The sequence below is a fragment of the Anticarsia gemmatalis genome, chromosome 7 (assembly GCF_050436995.1).
Source record: "Anticarsia gemmatalis isolate Benzon Research Colony breed Stoneville strain chromosome 7, ilAntGemm2 primary, whole genome shotgun sequence".
Taxonomy (NCBI): Eukaryota; Metazoa; Arthropoda; class Insecta; order Lepidoptera; family Erebidae; genus Anticarsia; species Anticarsia gemmatalis.
The window spans coordinates 12,131,711-12,152,365 of record NC_134751.1 but is presented as its reverse complement, the minus strand read 5'-3'; the positions used below and the strand labels follow the sequence as shown (position 1 = coordinate 12,152,365).

Genomic DNA, 20,655 nt, shown 5'->3' with positions numbered 1-20,655 from the left:
CTTACACGTATTTTTATTCATCAATGTTAAAAAAACATTGAAGTTACGGAGTGAGGGCTAATTATGTCAGGTTGTAATACATTTTCTGCGACATCGTGACGTCATACGACTTTTCAACTCAATGTATCGCCGTAACTATTTGATTGTGTGCAATAATAAAAATAAAACATGTATGATTTTTTTTACTATCTACCAGATGGACAAAAAAAAATACTTGTCATCGCTATTAACTCTTATAATATACTAAAGCTGTGTCCACATCAGGCTTTGCTTTGTGACGCTATGTGCTTATTGGCACCCAGCATCTGTTTGTATGTAACCGTTGTGAAAAAAGTTCTTAGGATAGGTATGTGTATAACGAGTATGACATTTTCAAAGATCTTTGGCAACCCGTCTAACTGAGTGGCAAATACACACACACAGTCGCTCCATGTAAAATACTGGTATTTAACTTCATCCGGCGAAACTGGAAGCCGGCTCCAACATAGTCCGAAGGAAAGCTAGACTGATGATAAAATATGGTATATGCTTATTCTCTGGAGTAAGTCAGTGTACAAAATTAATTTTCACGGTAGATGACTTATTGTTATATGGGGTTGCCGAAATCGGGTAATAAGTTAAAAATAAAAAGAAACAAATATGTAATCAGAGTGAATTTTTAATAATACCTATCTAACATTACATATAGGTTTAAATTACTTAAACTAAGCACGTGCATACTTCTAAATTAAAAAAGAAAAGTCACTATCAAAATGTTATTTACATTTTATCTTCTCCTACATTATATTTACATGGGTGCAGTTTGAACCGGATTTGAATCCGAATATTTCCTTACATTAACCTTTCTTAAATAAATAATATCTTTGGGATACTTAAGTATAATAAAATAAGAATTTATATCGTTTAGACAAAGCGTATAACATTATACAAATTATGTTAATAAAGTCAGAATTCATATATGTATTTTATTTGATTATTTAATTTGATGACTGAGTCGGTTTCGTTTAAAAATAACACACATTGTTTTATTCTTACGAAGATATCGTCTGGATTTTATAAATAATGTAAAGGTGTGGCCAAACACTACGGTAATCGCAGGGCGGGTGCAACCGCGCCTATTGGTCTTTCATAGAACGTAAATCGCGTATTCAAGCGCCGTAGTCTTCTCGCCAACTCGCGCGGCAATATTCAGTCTAGAACCCGTCTCTCAACGCCGCGCCGTCTCGCGGTTACCGCATTGTATGGACACACCTTCAAAATACGTATATTGTAGGCCTTATAAACTAATTAATATTCATATTCTATTTTTATACACAATTAACATAATTGATTCGACACTATTTCTTAGCTTAACTACTTACGATTCTAAAAATGGCACATGGGAACTTTTATTTAACAATATTTTGATTTTAGACCATTGTATTTGAATTATAGTCTTTATGCAGTATCTTTAGGTATATTCAGATCTCAACGATATTTGCTAAAGCAAGACGAAAATTCGAGCGAAATTCGTGTGAGGTATCGCGGCTAGCGCTGATTCTCGTGCTCCGCGAACCGGTAGCTAATATCGTTCAAATTTGAACAAGTTTTAATTCATCCTTTCAATTTATTACTCCCAAGTACCATGGACGAACCAGCGTCACTTAATTTGAAATCATGAATTGAACTGCGTCATTACAAACATTTTGTCAGTCAAAAATACGTATATTTACCGAATCACGTGGTATATAATATTTGTGATTCCTATTCAGTTCCAAAGTTATATTAGTAATTTTTATAAAATGCTTTCCTCGTGTCTGCTAAATTATCTTTGGTTACCTTATCATTATAATACGGTTTGTACAATTTAAACTCCTTCACTATCTTCAAAAAATTATGACATTCGAACTTGAAAATCTTCTTCGACACTAGAACGAATCTCGCCAAAGTTGGGTTTTCTCACTGATTGCTTGGCGAGTATGGTTGTTTGCGATATAAACTCGCGAAATATTAGTTTTAACATATAAACATTGATTGAGGAACATAACAATGCTATCCGGTATTTATGGGCAGCCTTCTTTTGTCGCCAAGCGTTACGCTTACCCGCGCGTGTGCGTTACGAAAACGCTTATTTTACGCAAGGCTAAGCATACAACAACCCTTACTTCAACCGGACCGAATAGTTTTATCTTATTTTCTATCCAATAGTATACTAGTTCTAGTTTTATGATCTCCTGGTACTTCTATTCTTGCGGTAGACGAAGTACTCTATACTCCATAGGACGACACACACTAAGCAGCACAAGCTCATAGCAAAGAAGCAGTATACATAACTTCCCGTTGCTTCGTATACGATACCTGGAACAATACAATTTTTGTTAAAATTTTGTCAATTTTATACAGATATTAAAATACTGTGGGATACTTGCGTCATAATTTGACACATAGGAATGGCAAAAAAAAATATAAGTAAACAGTTTTATCACACCATTAATTTGGAAAATCTTTCTACATATAATTCTTCTGTAAGTGTGTATGTCACTGATCTTCTCTGAAACGACTGGACCGATTTTGATGAATTTTTTTGTGTGTGTTCAAGGGGATCTGAGAATGGTTTAGATTCACAATTTTGTCCGCTGGACAATGTTTTTTTAATTAATTTTTAATTTATTAGACAGGACAACGTCTGTGTTATGTATTTCCATGTTCTTAGGAATGGATGAAAAAAATGCATGATCTTAAAGGGGGAGGCCTATACACAACAGTGCAGTGGGTAGAAATAGACTGAATAGATAGATATATAGATGGGTTAAGGTATTTATAAAGCTTTAATCATTATGGTAAATAACACGGTGTGGCTTTCCAGTTCTTTTTGAACTTTGGCTGTTTCTAAATATATTTCTCGAACTTAAACGTCTATTACGTCACAGAAAGGATTATCATTATAAAAAATAGGGAAAAGGAAATCTAGCCTTTTATGGAGCCTAGTTCAACCTGTATAGCCGAAAATCAAGTTAGATTTTTTACATGACATATTTAAAAAATAGTATTTCCGTATATAAGAACCGGTTGGGAATAAACAATTGGGTTTTTATAACACTATTTACGTAGATAAATAATATTTACATAGATATTTATTTATAATTATGATAGATTATGTAGGCAGCTACGTTTTTTCACCTAATTCACGCGGCTAGGAGACCACACTCCTTGTTAATTTATTGAAGTGGTATTTTAAGTGCATTATAGTGACGTTATTCTCGAAGATGAAAACTAGATTTGAAACGATTATTATTTCTTTGTCATGAATTTTTTTAATCATCTAAAACAGCGTGGGAATTGTCTGACTGACCAACATATTAATATTTATTTATTTCATAAAAACATAGAACATGTTTCTTGCATTTTTATAAATTTATAAATATTTTTTTAACGTTTATTATCGTCTATAGGAAACATCAAAAGCCTTAAGGTAACTTTATAAATCCCGCACTAAGTTGACCACTAATTCAAACGCATAAAAAAATTCAAACAAATCTTCAGTAACGCAATTCTCTACATTCGCTGTAAAGAGGATGAAGAAGTTGAAATTTCAAATGTACTACAAATATAGTTCCAATGACGCCCGCTAGAGGCGCTGATTCAATTTTGATACAAAATTACTCTATAGCTAGACGGTTGTATATAGACGATAGTGGTAGAGCATCAAATACAGTATTCTGTTCACAAGTAACAAGTATATCCAAATAGTGGTAGAGAAACGCTTCACAGAATTCCGTGAATATTAACAAGTTTATAGACTTACCGATCATAGGATCAGCTAACAGCATAAGTGTTCCGGAGAACAGGATGTGTAACGCCAGTGCATCGGGGAACTTGTCCGGGGCAGCGTTCGCGAGGACCAGCGGGAACAACACTTGCACGCTGCATCTCACTAGACCCGATATTGCTGTTGTGGCGAACACGAAGTATATGGAGCTCGAACTTACTAGCGCTGGAAAGAAAATGAATTATTAGATTTATGACTAATTGACTTCTGAATAAATTCTGATTGATTTTAGTGTTGCACGGAAGGCTGACTGAGATTATGTTATATTATGATACTAATTGCTAGATATAGCAACAGTCTCGCCCTCTTATTGCATGAGGCTTACAATAAATCTTGGAGAATCCAAGATGAGTTTAGTAAAAAATTATATGTTAAAGGTCTGTAGATTCAAATTTAGTAGTCTATCAACCACGTTAATTTTGATATTGAAATTGAAACTATCTAGGAAAAACATAAACTAAGTGTTTTTGGAAATACATTTCCCATTGTTGCCGACACAACAAAAGCCCTCATCCAAATCAATAATTAATGTTATTACATTATTATGCTCCCAACCACTTACTGTACCGTAGGTGACAGTGGAAAATACCTACATACAAATACACATGTTTTAAATCACGAAATTTATTGACAATTATCAGGTAGTTTCGAGCACGAACAATTGAATGAATCAAATCAATTTATTTACCGATTCGAAGGAAGACGGTGACGCACGTGCCGACAAAGAAGAACAGACGACTGTCTACTGCGAAGAAGTATGTAAAGATGGCTAGAGCTATTCTTGCTAGAAGATCTGATACTGCGCCAACCATCACACATGCTGTTACTTGGATCTGTAAAGAAAAATACTCTTTTTTATACCCTTATACTCTTTTTAAAAGACAACTCCCGCACTAAGAATTGCTCTTGTGTCGCGGGGACTTTAAGAAACATACAAACAGCGGGCACAAAGCACAACCAGACCCGAAACAAATATTTGTGGATCGCACAAATAATTGTTCCGTGTGGGAATCGAAGCCACGACCTCCCGTCGCAATGGTATCGGCGTGGTGACCTAAACCACTGCGCCACGGAGGCAGTCGAAAGAAAATTGGTTGTTGAAATCAAATCGGTTAAAAAATATCTCAAAACTTAGTTAATTCTCATCGATTTGTTTATAACCAAGAAAGTTCAATTTGTTTATTTCTGAGCAATTATTAACATCATGATCCTCAGAGGTACTTTTTATAAAACATTTGATGAGTTTTTAACAATTAAAATGGTTTAAATGGTTTATTTGAAAGAACATGGAAACGTGGAAATACATTAAATGTCATGTGTGCATTTGAAAGAGCAGATTTTTGTTTTGTATGTTTTAATGACAATTACTAATTAACTCCTAGTACGGAATTAAACATACGGAATTTGTAACTCTATAGATATTAAGATACATAATAACTATTGCAATAAAGAATTCAAAATATGGTTGACATTTAAATAATAGCTTAAATCAAATAGATAAGGATCTTTTTGAAAATAATCCAAAATTGATAAGTTTAGTCAGAGATCCTTGACCTTTTTTGGAAATACATTAATATGTAATAACAAAGTCTTCAAAAATATCCGTTATACTCGGGTCATTACAAACGTGCGAACTACCTTATAATCAAAATTATAATAGAATTGTGTTGCTGTGTACTTGCAAGCGAGATATATAGAAGAAAAAAATGTATGTATTTTAATTAAAAAAAGTCCACCTACAAACAACGGACACAAAGTACAACAAGACCCGAAACAACAATCTGTGGATCGCACAAACAATTTATCCGTGTAGAAATCGAACCCACAACCTCCCGACGCAATGGTAGTAGCAACCATAACCACTATGCCACGAAAGCAGTCCAGCCAAAATGACATGACGTAGTTCGCACGTTTGTAATGGCCCAAATAAAAAATCGGTGTATTTATTAAAATAATGACGATAATTATTGGAAATTCTTACCTGTGAAAATCCATAAGAGAATAGAAGCATGGGCTCCATAGCTAAGTAAGTCACATCGGAGACGAATGCAAATCCTAACCCCACTAGTGTGCTCACGAACTTAGGGTCCTTCAACAAATCCAGTTCCACGTTGTCGTATATTATTTTACTGAAATAAAACAAAATAATGTAAATCAAACAGAAATATATAAACAAACGTTAAAACAACGACTCTTGTTATTATTTTTGCTAATTATTTTTACTTTTTTGTCCTTGGTTTGTGCCAAAATTTAAATCGTATGAAGCAGCTTTTAAGATTTTGACATAAATACGTCCAATTCACCACTTGAAATAAAAAATAAGATTTTTCTGTAACACTATTTGAGGTAATTCACACAATCATGTTCTTTAAAACTTATACACATACGTATTATACATGTACGTACGTCTATTATTACTAACCAGTATTTTACTACAACAAACAAGTTCTTAAATGAAAAATACTTCTATGTATTTTCGGTACTTACGCTAAACTCTTCTTGAAAGACTCCTGTTTCTTCTTCTTGAGGGACTTAATCTCAGGTTCATCTTCAACCGGCGGCAACATCTTCAGAGAATACTTCTCTATGTTCTCGGAATTCTTTCTACTGCTATTATAGTTTTGTTTACTTAATAGTATTTCATCACACAGCTCTGAAATAATAAAATAAAGATAGAATTTTATGACGATGATCTTTAAATCCGGCAGGTTTGAGTTTACAAGTATATGTGCATCGTAACTCGTAAATGAATGGACCGATTTTAAAGTGGGATTCGTTAACTCATATTATTGTGGTAATGTAATTACCTATTTTTTTAATCAATTTAGTTTTTTAACCAAATTCATTCTCATTATTTGCTTAAGTCAAAAACTTAACGATAACAATTTAATACAACAAACCATTTACAACATTACAAAATACAATTAAGCTTATCAATTACTAGCTGACCCGCGCAACTTCGCTTGCGTCATAATTTTTCCCGTTTTTGTAACATTTCTCGTTGCTACTCCGCTCCTATTGGTCGTAGCGTGATGATATATAGCCTATAGCCTTCCTCGATAAATGGGCTAACTAACAGTGAAAGAATTTTTCAAATCGGACCAGTAGTTCCTGAGATTAGCGCGTTCAAACAAACAAACAAACAAACTCTTCCGCTTTATAATATTAGTATAGTATAGATAGCAACATATGAAGTAGAAAATACAAAAATGGCTTATCAATTAGAGCAACATATAGCTACCGTAATATAAAATAATTCTTACCATTGCTAGTAACCTCTTGCCTAACCATATGCCATTCAACAGGATGCATCACAATCATAGCGAACACTAAATGTAGGTCTATAGCCATTATCAGAGCTAATGTCCACCTAAATCCGTACTCCGAGAGTAGCATGGTCACCAGCATGGGAAATGTGATGGAAGCTAAACTGCTCAAGGCTTGGTTAGCACTCATCATGGTTGTTCTTTTAGTGGTGAAGTAGCAGTTGAAGGCTGTGAAGCCGACTGGGATCATTACTCCGAAGCCTGCACCTGAGTAGGGAAATAGGATTAGTTTTATATTGTGTCATGGTAACAAAAAAATATCCACACAATGTTGCTGAGAGCCAACCGATCTGAAAATTACTTATATTGTACTTTTTTACGTTGTCAGATGTTTATTCTTCATTATTTTTCTGATAGCTAGTTTATGGATGATTTGCAAGTTACGGCCTAGCTGATTATAGTTCGGTTTAAAGCTTTAGTTATTCCATTAAATTCTTAGGCAGTGATATTAATTAATGATACAATATTTTACTGCTGTCAGTCGCTCTTTTACTGAAGATACATCATAGAAACGAGATTTATCTCTAGATAATAAAAAAGAGATAATAAATTGTTAAAATAAATGGAGAAATAAAATGGTGTTCTCTTACCTCTAATTACTCCAAAAGCAAACACAAGTTGGTATGTCTTTTGTACGAATATCGTCAAAACATCGCCTAAAACAAATAGTGCGGCGCCGACCAGACCAACTTGTCTAAACGTATACTTCTTCAACGCTATACCACTGAGGAATCCTGGAAATAAAGAACACAGGGCTTAAAATATCTAATAGTAGAGCATGCGTTCAATGTTTATTACCTATTTCCTAGGGGTCGATTTTTATCTTCTATGTATTCTTGATCTAGGGTCTAGCTATCTTCGCTCCAAATTGCACAGAAAAAAGTATGCTGTTGAGTCGCAAAAGAGTAACAAACAGACAAACTGGACTTTTACATTTATTGTCTAATTTTGGTGTGGATGCATCACTTTAAGTTCTACGCCAGGAAGTAATGTAAATTTTTTCTCACGATGTTTTCATTCCACGTAATAAAAGTAACAAAGAAAACCTTATCACAACAAAATCAACTAAATAATTTAATTGTTGTTCCGAAAATTAAGATGTTTTTTCATCAAGATTATTTAAAATTTATGAGACAATCAAGGTTTGATATTTAAAACAAATATTACTTCTTTGTAAGTACACAACATTATTTTGTAATATTGTTTTTAAAATGTATTGTTGTAATACAAATTTTAATAAACTCAACTATATTTCACAATAAAATAAAGACACAAAGCCATGTACAATATATCTCGACCGCGGAACTTCTCAGCATACAAAGTATATCACGGAACTGGTGTTATTTTCACTAACGATATCAATAACTGTGTGAAAGTGACAGTAGATCTATTACAAATGTGTTTTATTATTTACTTGTGAACCCAGTTGATATTATTTTCAACAATCATTATCGTATTTTAGCTAATTTATAGAAAAGTTTAATGAATTATCAGCATGAAATTTCCAAGCGAATTTCCTTGTTCATACGAAAATCACATGAAAATCTGTTAACTACTTACTCAGTTTCCGAGTTTATTCCGAAAACACAGACAATATAGGATTTTGTTTTATAATTGGTAGTGAACCCCCTAAATATTATGTGCATAGAATTCCCATTCACCTTATAAGAAAATTAATTTAATTTTATAATAAAAAGTTAAATATGTGAAATAACTTTAGTTACAGGCAATTTAAGCATCATCTAATTAAGAATCGAGAACCGACCTATTGCCAATTGAAATCTGACTGTAAATGTGACTGAACTTCGACTACATTCGTTATTGAACATTACGTAATATAATTAAAGAATATGAATCATAAAAGCAGGTCACTGAAACATTGTTGCCATCGGCCTCTTTGCCTAATCTTGTCGATTAAACCGTTTGTATTGGGCTACGTAGTCTATCGTTAATTAGTGAGAGTAACTTGAGCCGAGATCGATATTTGAACCGGCCGGCTTTACACACAGTTCAGTGCATCAGTTGACGAAATTGGGTTAAGTTTATTAAGTCAAATGTACGTTACATTGTTCCTTAGGTCACGAATTGACTAACGTTTTATGTTATCATGTTACAAAAATGTACTCTTACATTGCACGGGTCAAGAATCTACTAACAGACTAAACCCCCGTTTCTGAAGTACCTATAGCGTTTTTTATATGAGTTTAAACGCCATTGAATGGATAAACTACCGCTAAATGTACCTCAGAAACCGGGGGTTAGTCAGTTAACCGGGGGTCAGGGGTAATATATGAACAGGTATAGCCGAAAGAGGCACGAGTTGTACGAAATACACCCACGTTTCGCCATTGACAATATTAGTCTCGTGTATTGGCATTTGCAAGGAAAGATACCAAATTCCAGGCTACGTCTTTTGCTGTCTGACAAGGGTTTCGAGCTCTGGTCCTCATGCAGAACAATCGTATAGACTACCGACCGCGTTATGCGACTAACATTCTATCACTATCACGTTTTAAAATCATCGACTTATTCATCAAAGTAATACCGCAAGATAACATGATTGTCACGAAACTAGCCATTGTTTTTTCGTTAGATCTAATATTAGATTAGAAATAGGCTTAGACGATAACACTATCATGATTACCCTTGGTACGTATGCAGTGATTTTTTTAAACATTTATATTAGATATTTTCTATATCTATCTATATCTTAATTGCTTTAATTAGGTATTAATTATAGATAACGAAAATTTGCAACAACAAAAGAAAGTCATTTTCCGGCTCAATTTCGTCATGAGTTGGGAGGTTTTAATTCTGTGATAAGATGTTCATTTTGTAGAAGAATATTTTATCAAGACAGACTTTACTCAAGGAGCACAATAGACGAAATAAAGATTATACCTTTAATGTAAAACGTCATCCCGATTACGGTCTTTATCTTAAATATCGCTTTTTAATTTTGTTTAGTTAATCTTATACGTATACAAAGATATCGTTAGGGAGCACGTGGAAATCGAATCTTTAAAACACAATATATGTTATTTGTTATAGCGGCAACGGAAATACATGATTTGTGAAGGTTTCTGACTATCGCGGTTTATGAGATACAGCCTGGTGACAGACAGACAGTGGAGGCTTAATAATAGGGTTTCGCACCTTTTAGGTACCGAAACCCTGAAGAATAGAGCTGCTCCAATTAGGATCATTTTAGTTTTGAAATAATTGTCAAAGTCCAAGGGGGGTTTAAAAGGTAATAAAATATAGAAAAAACAGTACAGTAAATTCAGCTCGCTATTGTATAAATACCTGCAATTGAGAGTGCTCCATTGTAAACCCCTATGACTAGTGGTAACCCACTGCCTCCACCCTGTTCTATGAAGAAATCGTGGAACAATATGCCAAAAGCATTTGATGAACCGAACCCCAACATCTGAAATAAAAGAAATTCTAAATAAGTTATAGAATAATTTGATTCTTCCAAATCAGATGAAACATATTTTTTTGTGCTAACCTTCTGCCGCAAGTAATTTAAGCCACTTATTTTAAATCCTCGAGGTTATAAAAAATATTTTACTGTACAAAAGTTTCATGTACTTTTTTCATTAAATCCTGAATTTCCTAAGAAATGGTAATCAGTTATATTGATCTCGTCTTCGTTTAATGTAGGTAGATATTCAGTACCTGTGTATAGGTGATTAATCATGTGTAATCGGGGAAAAATGCTGTTACTATTGTGTTGACAAAGTATAAGTAGAGACGTCAATAAAAGTGCAGCGCGAAATTTTTGCGTCTATTTCAATGAAGGACGATCGAAAGTCATCGATTATTACATCAGTATCAATAATTATTTAAATATCTCACTTTCTTATCTTATTATAGACAGATATGCTCTGGTCTCATGGGTGTTTTTCTTCAAGTTTTTCATTTTTCAAAACGCAAGCTTCTGAGTAGTCAAGAGATAGTTGGTTACAGCGATTAAAACAGTAATGTCATAATAACTAGATACAATAAACAAGGCTATATACATGCATCGCCTGTTCATACGCAGAGTAATGATATTATTTCGTATAATACCAAAATCATCTTTGACATAAAACAATGAAATCTACGTATTTCACAAGTCTCACTTATTTTTTCAACTGGCCATCGTAATTTTCATATTCTATCAGTACTAAGTTTTGTTATCTCTGGGAACTAATTTAACGATATTGAACATGAAAAGCCTGATCTGGTTTTCCATATCTTCGCTAACTTCTTGAAGGCCTCCTGAAACTTACAGAAGACCTAGGGAAATGCTTACGCGCTAACAAAATTGTAGAAAAATTACTTTAAATAAACGTCAATAAATATTACCATGTGGCATCTATCACTCTAACATATGTTATTTTGAGTTCTTTGACTTCAATTGCACTCAATTTGCTGACAAGAATCTGAAAGAACGTGTCACGAGTACTTTTTGCAAAGTTATGCGATAAAATTGTAATGACGTCTCGGCAAAGGTGTTGCGTAAATATATTTCTGTTTATCAAAACATTATTATATTTTTTTCTTTATTGCTACCTAGTAATGCTTCAATTTACCTATACCTACTTACTACCTATATCAGTGCCTCGATTCTCTACTGCAACCGACTACCGACAACCGAACTGTCGTCGAGAAATTTAGTATGAAAATCTGATCAGCGCCTCTGACGGGTGTCGTAGGAAACATTTTGGCAGTACATTCAAAATTTCGATAGCTAGCCGGTTGTCGGTAGTCGATAGTGGTAGAGAATCGAGGTACAGGTCACGACTGTGATAGCCGAATGTGTAGGCAGAGGTGTATTAAACACAGACACGTTATACCATTAACGATGTTAGTCCCATGTAATAGGGGGCGAGCATATTGCCATATACCGGGCACATTACCAATTTACGGGTTACTGTATAATAGAATACGGGAATTAACGCAAACACGCATTTTGCCTTAAAATGCCTAACGTTTCGGCGCAGGTTGCACTCGCCCTAATTCCCGTATTCTATTATACATTAAACCTGCAACGCGAGAGTTTAAAAGTTATGATTACGGGTTACTATTGAAAGATAATATTATTCTCACATAAGTCAGAAAAGACCAATAATACTTCACCCGACAAATAACGGATATAAAGAACAATCAGACCCGAAACAATTAATTATTTGTGGGTCGCACAAATAATTGTCCAGTGTGGGAATCGAACCCTCCGACCTCACCGTCTAACCTCCCGACGCAATGGCAGCGGCGAGGCGATCTAAACCACTGCGCCACGGAGGCAGACAAAGTGTACTATTATTATGCTAAGATGTATATCGTGATTAAAAATATAATCAACAGATTTGTCCTCTAAAAACCTTATCGTTCATTTATGTCTTTTCTACGGCCACTGAACTTTCCGTAATTTAAGTAACAATAAAGGCAAATCTTCCACTATACTTTAAATGGATCTAAATGGTTTAGGAATATTTTTTACTCTAATTATAAAAAACAGATATGAAAAGAATTAATAGATCAATTTAACGACTTTTAATGGAGAAATAATTGCTTTAACCTATATATAGAAACCCATTGGAATGAGTATTAAGTTATTATCTTAACTGTGGTTGGAACCGAAGAGTCCGTTACTGCCGATGATGGCTTCGATTCTTAAGTGGTTGGCTTAGCTTTTCTTAATATTCGATTAGTCTGAATATCTGCTGAAGTTTAGTTTGACAATAGACTCACTTCTTATTACATGGGACCAAGACAGCTAAGCTAAAAAATCTCTTAATGCAAAGGTTTGTGAGTTAGTATGTTTTATTTTTATTTTTATTGTTCCGTACCCAAAGGGTAAGACGGGACCCTATTACTAAGCCACCACTGTCTGTCTGTCCGTCTATTTGTCTCCAGGCTGTATATCATAAACCGTAACATAACCTTTTAAAATAAATAATAGATAGTACGGAACCTTTCGTTCGCGAGTCCGAATCGCACTTGGCCGGTTTTATTCTTTATTGAATTGGTACACAGATAGTTTATAATCCGAATTTATAAAGAACACAGGATATTTTTCGCCTCGGAAAATCTTTTCATGTGAACGAAGTCACAAAGAGATTTTATATTTAATTATTACGATACTATTACTACAATAATATTCAATTATACTTTCTGTTAATTATTACGTTCTAGGAAAGAACCTCATACTCGTAACAAGAAAGGTTAAGGGCATTTAATTGATAACATTATTATTATATCTCCCGCAAGGACTAAGAGTATCCGAGTTCATTTCCCGAGACAGTAATTATGTAGTGATAAATAACTGCAAATACACAACAACTACAAAAACAATAAATAAATAAATAAATATGAAATAAGATGTTTACTGTGCGTACACAATGAACCCTCGTACATTTTATATTTAAATAAAGTTTATATGATCATGAAAATCAATTATATTATAAATATTCTTAACTAATGAAAAAAACTATGTCTGCTTCACCGTGCTAATAATACAGAATTTCCGTAGAGTAAGTTATGTTTATTAATTTTCAAAATGCATAAACCTACAAACTAAGAGATTTCTAAAAGGACTACGGGCCGAATTGAACTATATCCAACGGATAAACAAATAAGGACAGACTCTAAATAACTGTACTAAAGACCTTTATATAGTAATCTTTTTGTCATTACTTTGGATTTAGAAAGCAAAAGAAGTAAGCAAGGATTTCCAGGCATTCTGAGTCTTCCCGGAAAGTTTCGTATTCCGTTATCTTAGTGACATACATTTCACACTCAATCATAGTATCTCAGGAACTAGTAATCCTGAAGTGTTAGGCCGTTCGTACACAAGGTTCGTTAACAACAGCCACGCAGATCGATCTCAGAGGTTAAGCTACCCTTGCCTAGGTTGTTCTATGGATAGGTGACCATCTTATACATTCCGAGTACCTCAGTGTTTCGGAGGGCACGCTAAATTGTACGTCACTGCTGTCATGTACAAAGATCTTTGACGGTCGTAAACATTAGTCAGAAGCTTGAAAGTCTGACAACCAGCATTACAAAAGAATATCTTGTTATAATAACCTAAGTAAGTAACTAGGTTGTAGGGGTCCGATAGGGAGTCGCTTCATGTAAAATACTGGTATTCAGCTGCGTCCGGTGAGACTGGAAGTCGTCTCCAACATAGTTGGAAATTAGGCTAGGCAGTTGATGATGATGATGATTCAAGACTTGCATAGCCTTGTGTACGAAAGGCTTTAAACGATCAACAATATTGAGCACAACACGCTAGATATGAGAACAAACACTTAATCCATTGTTATTTTAAACGCGGCTTATATTACTATAAGCTGTTAGATTACAACTATATACATAAGAGGTGATATGTAAATAAATAGATTATGTGCTCCGATCTTGTTTTGACTTCAGTGAAAGTAACAAGCAAATATAATAGCTGTTGTTTGTATGTTAATTACTTTAGTATTGTTATTTAATTATGCATCGCTCATGGGTAAAGTACAAAAACCTTAACAAATAATATACGTAACCTTTTTCAGGACTACTTTGTTATGAATAGCTTTTCTTTGATACGCTCTTAAAAGTAAAGTGAACATTACTATCCCACTGCTGGGCCTTCCCTCGGTTTATGAGTACATTTAACGGTAGTTTATCTATTCTATAGCGTTTTATTTATATGAGTTTTAACGCTATTGTAAAGATAAACTACCGCTAAATGTTTCTCAGAAATCGGGATTAGTTATTTTATAGTAATGAGAGATATTAAAGAAAGTGACCTTGAAAATGTTTTTGATGATAGCAGTTATTAATCTTCTCTAATAAAATACATTTTATCGTATTTCTGAGTCATGGCAAGGCATGGATCTTCTCTTGAAATGAGGGAGAACTGAATATAAACGGGTTAAGGACTTTATACCACTTCTAAAGCTGTAAAGAGCTCTTCAATTGTAAAAGAAAATATTTTTTCGACGTTATTTTTGTACGCTCATGATGTCTATAAGTCCAATGACTGAAGGCCTAAACTTCAGGCAATCCAGTAATTACCCAGAGTTTTGAACCTTTAAAATCCTATCTATCAAACATCGATACATTTAATAACTATACATTCAAAATGTTCATTAAAAAATCTTAGAGTCATTGGTGCATTATTCATTTACGTCATGTAAAAAATCTACAAACTTATTTTCGCATAAATTATAATACATTAAGTCATAGCAATTGCGATTTCGATCTGCTTATAAGCGGATATTTAGTATCAATAGATTATAATTGTTAAATCAAAACATTTATTCACTTAAGTGTGATATTATTGCTTATCGTTGTAATGAAGATTACATACATAATATCACGCTTGGGGATTCAAAGATGTAAGAAATATATTCACGTTTCGCCTTTAATATTGTAAGACCCATGTATGAACCTATAGCTATATACCGGGCACGCTACCGAACTCCGGGATACTATTAAAAAATATTTAAAAAGACTTATAGTACTTTTTCCGACCGGGGAATCGAACCTGAGACCTTTCGACCAGCAGTCGGATATACTACCGACCGAGCCATAGAGGTCTAGGTTCGCTTTAATTCCCGTTTTAGATAAAAGTAAATTTTCCTAGTCAAAACGTAAGTACATTTAATTTCAATTAACATATGTATATTGCACCACTTCGGTAATTAAAAGCTTAAATTCTTTACTTTTCTTAAAAAACTAGTTATCAATTAACGGCTATTTTTTTAATGACAGGTAATGTAGCGCGATTGAGTTTGTATTTCACAACATTTGTTCATAACAGCGGCAACTAACGACCATAGCTGACCATAGTGACCATCTACGAAAATACAAGTTTTTTATTCTCGAATAAAATGCGATATTTGTTTAAATGTATTAATAATATAGATAAATGCACAAAAATTAAAATGTGAACTTTTCAATAATGCACACGGAATATATTTATTTATTTATATTATTATTATTTAGATAGATTTATCTTTTACATAGTATGTTAATAGGTGTTTGATAGTGCATGTAAAGTTATATACAAGGCCATCTAGTATCACCCCAGACTGTTTCCTACTGCATTTATTTGACCTGCCATTATTTCTTTCGAGAATTAAAAAATAACTTAGTACCTGAAGTAAATAAAAAGCAAAACTTTACAAGTTCATTTAAAAAATATGTCACAAGTTGTTCTTAATTTTATTGACTTATTATTTAAAGAAATATTCATGAGATTATTAAATATTTAAACATATTAAGAATTAAAAGCCTTAATTAATAATACGAATTATTATTATTACTGCCGGCGTAATCAAAATCAAGCCGGCAAGACATCGGCAAGATGACATTAGTTGTTTCGAAAACGCTCATTCATGTGTCATAACTTATATTTTACTTCTATAATAATTGAGGAATAAGCACAATTTGTCTATCCTATTTAAACAGCATAAGTATGCAATTTGCAAAATAGAACCAAAGCAAAAACTGCTGACTCTTTATAACTAGAAAACTGTGACACTAGAATATTTCATTAAAAACATCACTTTATACCCTAATATGAAATAAACCGACATTTCACTATTTACAATATTAGTTCCATGTAACGAGGGCAACCAATTGCCATATACCGGCCACATAAACTCACGTACTATAGAAAATAATCTAATATAATTTCAAGAAATCAATATACATTATAATACTATATAATAATACTTACGAAAGTAAATCCGACTCCTATACCGACGACATAGCCCCAACCTCCGTCGGGCGGCACTAATCCTTTTTTACATTTTTTATCACCTTGTTCCATATGCGCGTATGCCTCATCCATTTTTATTTAACACAAAAAAAACTATCAAAATTACAAATAAATTAAATATATTCTTTTATTCACGAAGCACTATTATTATACTATTTAATTATATTTTAGTAAAGTCAGTACGATTGGCTCATTCTCCGTTCCGCGAACGTCCTTTCCGCGCGGTGGTTGCCGTGATATTAATAAAGAAGAATGTGCGATCGCATAAAGTGTATCATTCAAAAACTATCAATGTTTTATTTGAACTTCACATTGCTAATCTATGTACGTAAATTTTCCTACTAGGTCTATACATACTAATAAAAGTAGGTACTTTATGGAATATCATAAATGCTAAAGTCAGTTTGTTACACTTTCACGGCTGAAGCTCTTGGCCGATTTTGATGGTGTTCAGCATGGCTTCATAGAGTCTTTTTCAAGCCAGCTCGTTTGCAGCTGAAAAAAGGATAATCAAGCAAGAGGATAATCTGCTACGTAAAGAAAGAGTAAGTAAAGATGTATTTAATGTAATTGTAGGAATGATATAACTTCGTTTACTTAAAAAAATCTTTTATCCGTTCATTGGCTTATAACCAGTGCGTTTTATTTTCGAGGTAAAAATACAGCTGTTTTATTTTCTTGATTGTAAACCGGACAAAAATAAAATAAAATTTACTAACAGAGTGTTAAAGCTATCTGTAGAAAGTCTTGAAAGTTTTATAAAACTTTCAGTAACCAAAACTTCATAAATCCATACCGGTTTCTAATTCTGTTACTTTCTAAATATATTTAAAATTGTATTTTCCAGTTTCTAGATATCTTGATAACAATCAATAAAATATTAACGCTGAAATTTGTATTCTCGTGTAACTAAAGAAAGTTGAACTTTATTTAAAATGAATTCGTAGGAATAGGATCGTTATTTTTGAATTAAAATAAAAAAGCATTTGAACAAACATTATTAAAAATATAAACATAGATTTAAAAACTATAAATTAACTTACTATTAACTTAAAACATATTCTCGTTTTTCTTAATCGGCTTATCATATCAACTTATAACTTAACGAACGAATTTTACTTGCGGTAGGGGTACTTGAAAAGGCACTTGCGAATTTCCAATGTTTTCTTAGAATCTACAATTGTAACATATAGGTATATTATATTATTTAAATTAATACATTTGTACAACGACAGTAAACATTTATCTAAGTATTATAAACAAAGAAATATTATTGTTATCAAAAAAACTGTTAATAAACACACTTGTATGTATGAAAAGATATGTATCAATTTGACTTTTTTTATTTACCGAAGAAAGCTGTGGCAAAATCTTGTATAAAATATTTGTATGTAAGGAAGTGTATTGCGCCTTTCAGATAAATAGATACGCATCACTTTTCTAGCATTATCACCTTTTACCACGTTTTCTTTCCACGTTCTCACACGAGGAAAAATAACAAAAAAACTTTACAAAAATTCCAATCTGTCTAGATTCAGATATCACTATCACAACACGGATCTATAGATCTCGCAGATTTTACAAACAAATTATCTAAAAATCGCAAACTTAGGTACATATTATTAAAAATGTTGATAACTATAGTCAATTTGAAAGATCTGTACAGATAATTTGTGATAAGAGAATAGAACGTATGTAATAAGTGATAATAAAGTTAGATCACAGATCTTGAATGGTGATAAGAGCATACGTCACGGATCCAACATATTATTGACGAACTAAATAATAATTAATATACAAGTAATCTTGATAAATTGAGTTTATTTTAGCACTGTTTTAGTATACACATATAACTCCTTAGTAATTTTTACGATATTTATAAATAACACGCTATCAAACAGCTTCCTTCTTAAAGCCGTTCAAAGTAGTAGAAACTTTTGTCAAGTGGTCGTAATTACAATTGTTCGCACTTTAATTTACTGTTATTATTATGGTTGCTGACTACCCCGTGTAACAAAAAAGAAAATGTAAGAAACAAAAAAAAAATCAACTTTCTCCCAAACTTAGGGCAGCACAGGGCTCTTAGCTTTGTGTAGGGTTTTATCTGGGCATACAAAAGGCCTATCAATCAGAGTTGACCAAAGGAAAAAAGGCAATATTATAATAATCAGCCCGTTTCCACCCACTGTTGAGTATAGGCCTCCCCCTCAGCACGCCACTTTATACGGTCCTACGCCATCGTGTCATCCATCGCAGCCCTACACATTTAATGATGTCGTCCGACCATCTAGTTGATGGCCTTCCTTGAGACCTTAACCCCCCCTCCCGAAATATTAAGTGTTAATATTTAAAAAAATAAAGGTTAGTGTAACTCGGTTGAAACGTCGGGTAATAAATAAGGTGTAGTAATCCTTTATTTTTAAGATCCGTTGCGTTATGTGTAGAAGTCACGAGAGATTCAAATCTTTCAACCTCAAAAAGTTTTTAATATCATGACGTAAAGATAGCAGAAATTACAATCATTTATTTTGCTAAATTAAAGTATTCTAAAACGTGTCTAAACATATGACTTTTATTGCCGTTCTCTAAAAATGTCAATCACCTTTTAAGTATTCTAAAAAAACAAACGATTATTTTTAACTCGATATAAGTTCGGGTAGTTAATTCATTACTGATAAATCGCGGTTGATACCATTCCAGGTGTGTTAGGTATGAAAAATACCTTACAAGCTTAATAATTTTTTAGTTAGTTACTTAAGTGTTAATTCTTGGTTAAGGCAAGTGATGATTATTTCTAATACTTTTTCTATATTAGATACCTCGAAAAGTCATCTGAGTGAGTGTGTTGCTTTAGAGTCTAAAGCAAGGTCTGAAGTTTAGACCTTCAACATTTTTAATTCTTGAGCTTTCGACGGAGTCTATACCATGTATCTATTTACTAGATAAAAAACTGAGGGCCTACTATGATTCGTCAAATTTTTAATGCTGTTGACGTTTTCTTATTCTATTTTGACTCGGATTAGGCAGCATGGGATAGGCGGGCTTATTTTCTTGTACCATAGTTCAACCAACATTTTATAAAGGATGGTATTGTGATAAAAAGGCAAATAAAATTTCAACGAATATACTTTTTCATTTATTATAGTAAGGCCCCTGCAACCAATTTAGTTCACCCATGTTTGAACTACTGTATCACAGACGACAGACAGACAGACACTCATAGCTGTGGAATTAATACCACCCGACTTTTGCCGAAATTAATAAGATATTACAAACTTAAAACCTTAATTTAAAAGCCTAAAGTTAAAAACAAAACCAAAAAATGCATGAGTCGTGATAGAATTGTCATAATAATAAATTCTGGTGTAATATTTAATCGCTTTTTTATATCTAAATAGTTTGTAACTAGTAAAAAACTGCAATTAATTACAATATTTAAGTTATGTCGACAATATATTGCGTAATATTAAACAGGAATAGCAATGAAACCGGTTCTTTGTTTCGTCAAATTAAATCGTTATACCATTATATAAAAACTGCATAGATAAACAGTTATTAGTTAAATTGGTTAAGTATATTTTTTATTTAGTATTCCGTAGGTTATCTATAATATTAATATGTGAAGCAAAAACGTGCGAACCAGCGGGCTTATCACGTATCTCAGTTGACAACTAGTGTACGTCAAATTGATGGTCAATATTCAGTACATTGCTGCTTTGACGTAACGTATTAATCACTAAATTCTAAGGGAGAAA

General features: G+C 33.0%; 1 protein-coding gene across 1 annotated transcript; it reads right to left on the bottom strand.

The window, feature by feature from the left end:
* Positions 1–58: 58 nt before the first annotated feature.
* On the bottom strand, positions 59–17,118 carry LOC142974044 (monocarboxylate transporter 9-like). Its single transcript, XM_076116145.1, has 9 exons — positions 16,859–17,118; positions 10,441–10,564; positions 7,725–7,868; positions 7,072–7,341; positions 6,296–6,461; positions 5,790–5,937; positions 4,497–4,641; positions 3,785–3,973; positions 59–2,337 (listed from the first exon to the last, which is right to left on the bottom strand). The coding sequence occupies exons 1-9, from the start codon at positions 16,970–16,972 to the stop codon at positions 2,204–2,206; spliced, it is 1,434 nt and encodes a 477-aa protein (XP_075972260.1). The 5' UTR covers positions 16,973–17,118; the 3' UTR covers positions 59–2,203.
* Between the last annotated feature and the right edge of the window lie 3,537 nt (positions 17,119–20,655).